At 38.2% G+C, this 12,055-nt stretch overlaps 1 protein-coding gene across 3 annotated transcripts in view; it reads right to left on the bottom strand.

Moving 5' to 3' along the window:
- Window positions 1-2,523: 2,523 nt before the first annotated feature.
- Window positions 2,524-12,055, bottom strand: part of pak4 (p21 protein (Cdc42/Rac)-activated kinase 4) — a 118,723-nt gene continuing 109,191 nt past the window's right edge. For all 3 annotated transcript variants that reach the window (XM_028797175.2, XM_028797201.2, XM_028797192.2), the window contains exon 10: window positions 2,524-4,502. In XM_028797175.2, the coding sequence (XP_028653008.1) occupies window positions 4,347-4,502 (156 nt within the window). In that variant the 3' untranslated portion in view covers window positions 2,524-4,346. The remainder of the gene's footprint in view (window positions 4,503-12,055) is intronic.

The raw sequence follows: 12,055 nt of genomic DNA on the forward strand, positions 1-12,055 counted from the left end.
TTCTTTCTTTTTCAAGACCTCTGCAATTCGCCCTGGCAGGCTGTCAATCATCTTCTGGGCTAAATCCTGACTGATGGCAGCCCATAATCAATGCTTGGAGTTTGTCAGAATTTGTGGGTTTTTGTTTGTCCATCCGCCTCTTGAGGACTGACCACAAGTTCTCAATGGGATTAAGGTCTGAGGAGTTTCCTGGCCATGGATCCTAAATTTCGATGTTTTGTTCCCTGAGCCACTTTTGCCTTATGGCCCGGTGGTCCGTCATGCTGGAAAAAGCATTGTGTGTCACCAAACTGTTCTTGGATGGTTGGGAGACGTTGCTCTCAGAGGATGTTTTGGTCCCATTCTTTATTCATGGCTGCGTTCTTAGGCAAAATTGTGAGTGAGCCCACTCTCTTCTCTGAGAAGCAACCCCACACATGAATGATCTCAGGATGCTTTACTGTTGGCATGACACAGGACTGACGGTAGCGCCACTCATCTGTTCTTCTCCAGACAATCGTTTTTCCGGATGCCCCAAACAGTTGGAAAGTGGATTCATCAGAGAAAATGACTTTACCCCAGCAGTCCAATCCCTGCACCTTTTGCAGAATATCAGTCTGTCCCTGACGTTCTTCTTGGTTTCTTTGAAGCCCTTCTTGGCACCCACCAGGCCATCCTCCAAAAGTCTTCACCTCACTGTGTGTGCAGATGCACTCACACCTGCCTGCTGCCATTCCTGAGTGAGCTCTGCCCTGGTGGTGCCCCAATCAACTTTAGGAGACTGTCCTGGCTCTTGCTGGACTTGCTTGGGCGCCCTGAAGCCTGGAAATGGGTTTTTTGGGATTAAGTTCATTTTCATGGCAAAGAGGGACTTTGCAATTAATAGCAATTCATTTGATCACTCTTCATCACATTGTAGAGTAGATGCAAATTGCCATCGTAAAAACTGAGGCAGCAAACTTTGTGAAAATTAATATTTGTGTCATTCTCAAAACGTCTGGCCATGACTGTACTGTAATATAATAATACTGACTATCACAAATGATTGAACATTACATATAACTGAGAGTAAAGGTTACATCAAACAATAGGTGAAGCATCAAGGAGACATTCAGACACATGTGAAAAAGGGGCAGAAGGCACACACAGAGCAAGACAAAGAATACTTTAAAAATATTTGTCTTCGACAAGCAGTGTGGCTAATAGTGCTGATCGACGATATTCAACGGTGATCTTGTTTGCAGAATACTTTTCAGAAAATTCACACTGTGGCCAGCAAAGGTGAACATTTTTCCTCCGGCACCCCATGAGGCCAATGTGACATCACAGCATGCGCACTGTAGGATTATTGTGTGATATCCCCCCCTATCAGTACTCCAGCCTCCCACCCTACAAACGCACAAAGCACTTGCAGTGTTTTCAATTGAGGGGTACATTAGTGGGGGGTACATTAGTGGGCCATAATGAGAGTATTACAAGTACTGCCAGTGATTCCTGCTGGCCCACCAGCACTGAGTGGCCATAAGCCCAGCTGTGAACAAGTTATAAAGGAGCTTGTGTTCAGTTGTTTTCTTTCTCATTGACTTCTGTGTATTCACGGAGTTCAGCAAAGTTTCGCTGAAGTCATGGCGAAGCAAACTCCATAAGGTTTGCCCATCACTAGCAGCTAGTATAAAGTAAAGATGGACGTGTTTTTTCTTTTTGCACCTACACCCCCATTAATTAACACAAAACATTTTATTAGTGTTGAAGAATCATGTTGAAAAATGTTTTGTGTGTAATAATTCAACATAACATCATGGCAATGTCCACTTGTGCCTAATGAATTGCCAATGCATGTCTGTATGTATTCAAACAATGTTTTAAACACAAAACTCCAACCTGAACTGCTGGCTGACATCTTTCCCAAACATAAGGACTTTCCTCGAGCAGTATTTATTTATGCTGTAACTCACCAAACTCGGCCCTACTGCAGAGACGTGAAATCAGTTTTCATATTCAAATAAGGAGGTAACATTAATTAAATGAGTTATAAAATGTTCTTCTTAGGTTTAATAGACTAGCATATTTTTGTCTATAAGGATATGCGTTCAGCTTTAATTTCAGTCCTATAAAAAATGGAACACAAAAGAGCCTCATTATTATTACTGTATAATAACTCGTATACCAGAGAAACATCATACTGTGGAGATCTCAGCCAATGTATGTAGTAGGGTGGAACTGCATTTTATCTTCATGGACAACTTTTCACAATGCTCAATACTACAAATGTAAAAGAGTACATTCACTATGCTGGTTGAGAATTTGAATGTGCAGCATTCTGAGATCTTGGCCCAAAAAACTTGGTCTCCCTGCATTTAACAAAATTGTACATTTGCAGCTGTAATATACCAACTCCTTTGCTAGAAGCAACGTATCACACTGTGGAGCTACATCAGCTTGTAATGTGACTAAATGTCACCATTGACTACAATTCAGACTTATACTAAAGTACAATACCCAAGTTAAACATTTTAGTGAAACAAGAACATAAGTCGTCCACAGTTCATTTTAAAACTGTATTTGTAAAACTATTTAAATCTCCATGATGCAAACATTTTTCATTTTTCTAAAACAGATAAAAACTAAATATTGGGGAGAGAAAAGAGCAATCAAACATTAGCATCCAGATTAAAGCAATCCAAATACAGAATACTGTTATGTGATAAAAATACATACATAGCACATCCATCCAAAAAAAAACAAAAAAAAAAAAACAAATCTGGCAAGAAACTTAACGTAAATGATCAGCACGTTGTAATTTGGGTAAAACCAGTTATCAATAGTTACCAGTTCAGCAAAATAAATAAATAGATTTTACAAGTTATATTAAAAGGTGGGCACTCCTGTTGCGTTGTGTATCCACTGACTTAAGTGTTCCTTATTACATTATACACAGCTCACTTTAAGCTCAACTTTCTTAAATGCTGTATTTGCCCTTTAATTTTTACTTCAATTTATTCCATGGATACTCTAATAATTAAAATACCATTACACCATTACTTGATTCCAAATAAGTTGAATGGAATTTTGAAAGACATCAATGACATGACTACCAGAGTCCTTGAATATCTATCTCCTAGATTACAGACAGTGTGTCAGCGTTACTTTCTTGATAGCTTGTTGAAATATGAGAAACGGAGTCACAAACTAAAACACGCATGGCTGCCCTGCAAGAGCAGTTTAATGTCAAGGCCAACTTGCTGTTAAAAGATGAGACAGCGGTACTGGTTATGACTACATGCTCCTCCGCCTTATTAATGTCACCAGAATTCTTTCATGCTACTTCCAAAACAATTAGTCATAATGTTTAACCCCAAGTATATTATGTACCTTTTCATTATGGAGTGATTTTTTTCTGCACTGATGAGAAATAAAATCCTGGTTACAAAAAACGTTAATTTGTAATAAGAACAAAAGTACCTGCCAAATTTTAAAGGCTACCATACTGAAATATACAAAATTACAATCAACTCTATCCCTTGCCATTTTAAAAGAAATTGCTCCTCTCTCCCAGATGATCATACTTAATTCAATATTTTAGCAATTTTTACATCTGTGCAGCTTCTATTAAAAAAACACAACTAATCCAGCTTTTCACAGAAGAATTATATAAATGTATTTATAATATATTTATAATAATAAAAAAAAACCAATTCCAGTGTCAATCTTGTGTAGTGTCACTCTTCATAACACAAATAGTTCTTTAAAAAAGAAGTACTTTACCAGAGTTTATATATATATATATATTTTTTTTTTTTCCTTCGTCAGTAGTAACTATCTAGTGTTGTCCCGTCAGTATTAACAGTAGTGTTCTCACAACAAATTTTGTAAAAAAAAAAAAAAAAAAATCCAGATTTTTGTTTTCATATCAATTTACCACTGAAAATGTGCTTCATTCATAAAACCAAATTTTTGTGAAATGTCATTAAATGACCTCCTCTTCCACATCATAAAATACTAACGCTTTAGAATGCTTTATCATTGTATTTTGTGAAAAACTAAGCAGATCCCTTCAAAATGCTCCAGTAAAGTATCAAGTAAGGCCAAATATACTAACTATTATCATCATCCAGTCCAGTCTTCCAAGGAATGTTTGGTTCATTGATCTTTAAATCAGAGTGATGCTACACTGTAAAGTGGAAGAGAATTAACACTTCAGGGGGGGAAAAAGGAATTGAAAGTAAAAAAAAAAAAATCAAGAATACAAAACTGTAATTCTTTAAGCTGTTATAAAGGCAACCGATTAAAAAGTCTCATTATTTGAGCTCCCTGAAGTTTTCTCTACCCCAAATCTGAGGGGAAATTTACTCCAAGTGTAGTGTTTCTCATCTCATTCTGTTCTGCCTCATCAAGGGTACTATGCAGGATGGCGGGCCCGCCTTAGTAAGGAAGGGGTGTTTAAGGAGCTCTGTAGCCGTTGCTCTCTGTGCTGGGTCTCGTACCAGCATTCTGTCCAAGAAGCCTTTAAGCAACGGAGAGACCTGTAAACAAAAAGAAAGGTGTGAATATGGGTCAGTTTCAATTTAAAGACACCTCATTCAGTATGCACTAAAAGCTGCAGCACGCCACTGTACAAATATGGACTTGTCAGGAACCTAGCAGCTCATTTTAGATTACAATAATTCTGGTAACATGGCTGCTGGTTTGTAATCAATAAGCATGTCTTCAATGAAGACAGTTAAGCAGCAGAGGTTAATCATGAAATCTTCTATAATGGAACAAAATAAAGATCTAAGTCACGATAGGGCAGAACTTTGCAAATTTTAACAATTTAAATTTATTCTGGAGCAAAAATGTTCCTTTCCTTTGTTTTGGTTTAAAGTTCAGGTGGAGAAAACCTGTAACACGTCACACTTAAATAGATGGCAATTTATGTTTTGTTTACCATCAGCACAAACAAAAATGTTCTTTGAAATGAAAACAATGACAACATAAATGGCATTATGAAAAATGTAAATGAAAATTCCTTTCAGGTAATCCAAAGATAGAAGAATGATCTAAACAAAACAAAACAGTTTGAAGCACAGCTCTTGGCCTTCAACTTTTTAACTGTGTACTTCTTATTTTCTTAGAAGCTTTTTTGTTCTAGAATGACTGTGATTTCAATTCACTTAAAGAAAACCTAACAGTAAGCCAAGCACAAAGGAAAAAGAAATCAATAGCGTTTCCAAGTACAATAGTAGAGTAAGGAATTCGGGGGGGAACTGGTAATGTGTCTCATCGCACACCCACAGGTAAAATATGCATTCTGCTTTGAAAGGAAATGTATATCAACACCACAAGTCTCCTTAAGTGGACTGCAAAGAAGTCTCGTCCAATGTGGACTAATGAAATAGCTGACGACTTCTACACTCTCCCAGTTTGATTTAACCTTACAGTCCCTTTTCATGTTCTAGTCCAGCACTATATAGTACTAGGGGGCCCTCCCCGTGCGCTCGCTTATCTCCTCAATCCCCGTGCACTCGCATATGGGGAAGTGGATGTACAATTTAAACAGATTTGTTATTTTCATGGGAATTGTTACATATGCATAATTGAACTAACTGTTTTACATTACAGCAAGGAATTAACCATATTAGAAAGTAGTAAAACGTAATAAATTGAAAGAAAATTATATTTCATGTTGCGTTAGAAGTATTTGTTGCATTAAACGTTTTCGTTCAGTTTGGCTTTGAAATTAACATACAATTACTTTTTAAATTTACACTTTTACTGTAAAACTTCAGTAAAAACAATTTTTTGAAATTTTTGTCAATATTACATTGAATGTTGATTCCGTGTTTGGACTTACATCACAACAATGCAACGTATAACTGCCCGTGAGTGAATATTTGTTTCTTTCTCTCTAATAAACCAACTTTTTCGAATGTTTGTCCCGGTGATTTGTTAATTGTTACAGTAAAAGCTATTCTGACGGGAAACTGTGTTCGGATTCAGCGGGTTGGAAAATGGATGGATGAACTGTGAACGTTTGAATACAAATGGCATATGAAGACCTCCTTTGGTGTCTAATGTTTTCCGTGGAAGATGTACTACATTACCTTTCTTGTCGCCTGTTAAAATTTTACATGTCAGAATTGTTCAACCAATTTTGAATACAACTAATCTTGTCCTATTGCATAGCCCATCACTCAATAACATTACAATACATCCTTCTTTCAACAGTAATTCAGCCAGTGGAAGACTGGACGGTGTTAATGGTTGTACATATTCTATCGGATATGGTAATTTGGTGTTTTCATCTTTCACACCATCACCACCAACCACATTTAACTAATTTGCCGTGTAACCGATGGACATTTTCACGTAATTCGTTTGACTTCGTTTTTGATGCTAGGATTGTCTGTGTACTCATTTCTTCTGTTGATAACCCTGCAGGATGAAATTCTTCAATAAGATTTGGACATAATAAATCTTCTTTTATTGGGAACTTAAAGTGAGGAAAACAAAAATTTATAAGAGCTGAGTGCGCAGGAACTGTGTTGACAAAAGCATTCACAAAAATGAGATGCGAGAAGACCGTGGGTGTGGTTGAAAATGGTCAAGAGGAAGGCGGGACTTGAAATAATCTCTTGGCAGTAGTCGCGTCTCAAGATTTTCTTTTATAATAGAGAGATATGGAACCTCAATTCTATCACTGAAGTGAGCTATACGTTAGCAGTTGTGTGTCATGTTCAGGTAGTAGTCGGTCAAAAATATTTTGTGAGAAGTTCATGAACTGGACTTCTACAACGTTAACAATTTTGAGTATGTTCTGGAGACACTTTTGCTTTGAAGAATTGCAGTTATGTGGCAGATCTATTGCTACAACTTCCAATGCACTTATTAAAGTTCCACAGAAGCTTCTTTTAAGCTTCAGGCGTTTGAGGCACACTGCTGCCATCAGTTTATATTGTTCTTGCACAAGCAGTTGAAAGACCATTGAAAGTGATGCCTGGAATACTCTCAAGTTGTGGAAAACAATTACGAATCAAAATTTTCACAAATCATATTGTTACTGGATATGAGCATACTGGTAGTGTAGCATAGTGGACTTTGCAGGAAGCGATTAAGAACCTGACATTGAATGTCTGCTATACCTGAAAACACAAGCAAGCATTTCTGACTGTGGTTACAGGCAGCCTGAAAACAGCATCATTTCAATATTATCATTGCATTCTATAGCATCTGCAAATAAAGTGTGGTTGTGACTCACTTGTGTTAAAACACAAAACCATAATACAAATGAGTCTGATACCACAACTAAAAAAAAAACAAAAACCATTTGTACTTAAGTCACTTAAATACACTGTGCTGTTCACCTTCTCTTCTGTCATCCCCTCTCTATATGCAAAGTGATTATATCAAATCAAAAAGGGCTCTCTTAGTTATTTAGTTAGAAATTAACAAATGTATTTATGATTAAATGGTTGTTAAAGAAATTTAGTGTAAAACACAAACACTTCAATAAAGAAGATGTGTTTTTCTTTCCCCAAAGATGATATCAGTATTTATGGCAGTTTGCCCTTTACTGGATTGAGTATATTGGTGATATGAATAGATTGCCAGAGTCTGCCTCATAACTACAGCTTTGCAAGGGTAATCAAAATGAACCCAAGTCTACCCGTAGCTGAACACAACCCCACCTGTACACTGTAGGTAGTACCCAAGCCCATCCGTACCTGGTACAGATGGTCATTGTACAATAATACACCCCACCCTATAAGCTGTTTTCCATTTCCTGACACTATACACACTATACAATTGTTGATTGTTACTTAAATAAAATATCAATTCTCAGTAATGCATAGATGTCCAAATGCACATTATTTGCAAAATCAAACTAATGTACAGTATTATATCTCTTCAGTAGATCCTATGCCAGCAATAAATGCTCGAAAGACTCCCATCATGGCTGGTATACCACTCCATCAGAAGGTTGTTTCACAACCCTTCTACTCTCCAGGACATTTCAAGAGTCACATGAAAATAATTTCAACACAGTTGTGGGAATTAATTCAAGCTTCTACATGAAAACATTCAAATTTCAGATAACTATCAAATCAAAGTTAGACATTTACTGTGAAGAAATATAACTCACTACACATTTCAAAACATTTTGTAAAATTTTGCAACAAAAGTTTGTGTTTTCACACTAGCTTTTACCTAAAAACAGCTTTCACGTGTAACCACTTGGACAACAAGGTCAGCTTCAAAGTGTTTGAATGTCCAACTAGTTAACTTTAAAATCCCTAATTATCATGATAACTAGTGAAACAACACAAAATAAAGGGTGCAGGAATAGTTGTAACAAAATTCTGGGGTGGTGGTCTGGACTCCACAGACTGATGGTGACTTGTCACTGGGTAGCTATTTGGAGCAGAGGATGAAGTCAAAGACAATAAATGCTTACATAAGTAAAACCTGTTACGAAAAATACTAAGTATTGCCATCAATTGGCAGTCAGTGGCTGTACCATAAGAAAACTTTCCTTTAGTTCACCTGGCTGTGACGACTTAATTTTTGCCTTTCTACAGCGAGGATGCAGCAATTTTCACAACCTGCTTTGCACACTTTTGTTCATAACTTTTATTTTTGAATTTTGTTCATAACTTTTATGGGCAGAATTTCTAGGTGCAGCCAGGGCATTGAGGGGGTCCGGTTTGGTGGACTCAGGATTGGGTCACTGCTTTTTGCAGATGATGTTGTCCTGTTTGCTTCATCAGGCCGTGATCTTCAGCTCTCTCTGGATCGGTTCGCAACCGAGTGGGAAGCGGCTGGGATGAGAATCAGCACCTCCAAATCCGAGACCATGGTCCTCAGCCGGAAGAGGGTGGAGTGCCCTCTCAGGGTTGGGAGCGAGATCCTGCCTCAAGTGGAGGAGTTCAAGTATCTCGGGGTCTTGTTCACGAGTGAGGGAAGAATGGAGCGGGAGATCGACAGGCGGATCGGTGCGGCATCCGCAGTAATACAGGCTCTGCATCGGTGTGTCGTGGTGAAAAAGGAGCTGAGCCGCAAGGCAAAGCTCTCAATTTACCAGTCGATCTATGTTCCTACCCTCACCTATGGTCATGAGCTGTGGGTAGTGACCGAAAGAACGAGATCGCGATTACAAGCGGCTGAAATGAGTTTTCTCCGCAGGGTGTCTGGGCTTTCCCTTAAAGATAGGGTGAGAAGCTCAGTCATCCGGGAGGGGCTCAGAGTAGAGCCGCTGCTCCTCCGCATCGAGAGGAGTCAGATGAGGTGGCTCAGGCATCTGATCAGGATGCCTCCTGGACGCCTCCCTGGTGAGGTGTTCCGGGCACGTCCCACCGGGAGGAGGCCCCGGGGAAGACCCAGGACACGCTGGAGGGTCTATATCTCCCGGCTGGCCTGGGAACGCCTTGGGATTCTCCCGGAAGAGCTAGAAGAAGTGGCCGGGGAGAGGGAAGTCTGGGCATCTCTGCTCAAGCTGCTGCCCCCGCGACCCGACCTTGGATAAGCGGAAGAGGATGGATGGATGGATGGATGCTTTGCACACTGGTAAAAGTGTGATCTCATGTAGGTGTAAAACATTTTAAAAATAAATAAAAATTGTAAAGATATTAATACAAAAATAGTAATGCAAAGATATATTTTTAATTGTAATCTACAATTTTATAATTGAATGGATGTAAGACTTTTGTAGCTGTAACTGCCAGTTCAATGGTTGGTTCCAGGCATCTGAGAAAGAACGTCTTGCTGACTGGCATTTTGCAGATGATGCCATACAGCTATCCTGAAATGTCCTTAAGTTGGGCCTACTATCTTGAGATTTCCACTTTAAAACAGCTGTATACTGTGAACTCTTGAAGTCAGTTAAAGCACGGTTCAGTTTAATACGAACAACATACTGTAGTTCCAAACACTTAACTAGTTATTTTGCTTTTTTTTTTCTTTCAAATGACAGCATGATGTTTTTTTTCTATTTACCAGATGTTAGACATGAGAATTTTCCATCTTTCAACATAAACACTAAGCCACAGTCACACTGATCTGAAACAGCACCTCTCAGAATCCTTCAAGAATTTCGTTACATGGATTTTAATCAGGCACGGGAAATAATCAAAATCCTGCAAAAGCGCTGACTCTAGCATCAGTAGGGTAAGGGCAGGAAACAAGAACTGCAACAGCACTGAGTTAGCAAGATTCAGCAATGTGAGCTGGCAATCCATTATTTAAATGAACATCTTCAGTGTCAGCTGCGAGGGAGCTTAAAAAAGGGAGAACTTGCCAATGTCACAAGGTCACCATCCTATTGTGGCTCGTAGCCCTTTTCATGATAGCAAGCTACCTAACAGAACAATAAAGTTCCAGCCAATCCAAATGCCAATCAGCAAGTACCATACAGCATTACAGCACTGTGTAGCTTGTTTTTGTTTAACCTATTTATTTGCACTTTATGAGCACAATTAAAACCAAAGTAAGCCTTTGGTAAAGTCTAATTACTAGCAGTAAATTAATAATAGATAGATTTTTGCAGTACCTAAACTAAAGTGTCACCTATATTTTTCTAAACTTGTTATGCCCATTGAGTATAAGGCAACACTTTTAACAACTGTGGATATTTCTATGCATACACATTTTAGCTCTCGGCAAGAGAGCACAACAAAGTCATTAATACTTTAGATATCTGCAGGAAGTCCAAATGTATTCATCTGTGCTGTGGTGCACATTAGAGTCCATCTTTAATAGCTGCATAACATCCTGGTGTAGCACCTGCTCAGAACTGCAAACCACTACAGAAGGTGGTGAAGTTGGCTACGATACCGATGCACATTTCCCTTCTCTTCAGGATATATTTAGTGTGCTACTTTATTAAAGGCTTCAGCCATTCTGCAGTGCAGTCAATTCCCCGACCCTATCTCAATTGTGACAAACAGTACATGAATATTAGCACTAATACCACCAGATTAACTGAGAGTTCATCCTAAAGTTGTAAATATACTCCACAGCCACTTGGGCCATTCATTTCATGTAGGCCATTTTATTAATTGTCTATTGTAGTTATTATACTGCTGTCACTGGTCCGTGAGACAGAAATAAGTATCTTTATTACACTGTGTACATATTAAACTTATTGTGGCTACAAACCATAGCACAGAAGATGAATATATGACCAAAATCAAGGGAATAGTAAACTACAGGCAAGAAAGGAAAAAAAAAAAACAAAACACACACACATAACAGTGTTCACCACAACTGTACGCCAAGAGAAATTTACTTTAAGTCCTGTGTCATGTGGTAATATTTGCTGCATAGGAAACAATGTCTGCAAAAGCAATTTGTATTCATTTATCGACTGCTGCGTAGCACCCGGCAAGTGGCAAACCTTCCATGTGTAGCAAACAGCGAGTAAGACATAGTTGTTTAAGTATTTTTCTACTGGATAAGACAGGAAAGCATTCTAGAATATTTGCTAGGCAAAAGAGATTGCAGACCACTACACTACTACAACAAAATTATTTCCATAAAACCATAAACTAAGAGCAAGGTAAACTCTGAAGCAAAACTCAGATTGAATATTAGGCAAAAAAAACAGATAAGAAGTTTAATCTATTTAATGAATATTTTTTTTCCCCAAATCTTTATTATGTGCAAAAAACAAATTCAGTCTTACTATGCAGCAGGGCTTGACATTAACAGTTGCCAGGCTGCTACCGGCCACCATTTGGAGGGCAACTGGAAACCATTTTTTGGTCTCTCACTGCCATGAATGTCAACCACTTTAGTGATGTTCCAGTTTTTGGTGTAGTTTTTGCTCATTGTGCGTAACTGGCTGATCTGATCTATATAAACTTGTATTTCCTGGCATTCCTTCTTGCAGGTAAGGCAAGTAAACAAACCTAACAATTAACCACCCTGCGAGGGTGTGCAGATAACAGGAATATTAAAAAATCTCCTTTAGCTCCTTCAGAGAGACAAACGTGATGTAAAAACTGCATTTGTTCAAAAAATGTGTTCACTTTTTGATTGTTTCTTCAAAGTTCTGCAATGCTAATGAAATCACTAAACACCAATATATTTTACAAGCAAT

This window comes from Erpetoichthys calabaricus, chromosome 1, assembly GCF_900747795.2.
Source record: "Erpetoichthys calabaricus chromosome 1, fErpCal1.3, whole genome shotgun sequence".
Classification (NCBI taxonomy): Eukaryota; Metazoa; Chordata; class Cladistia; order Polypteriformes; family Polypteridae; genus Erpetoichthys; species Erpetoichthys calabaricus.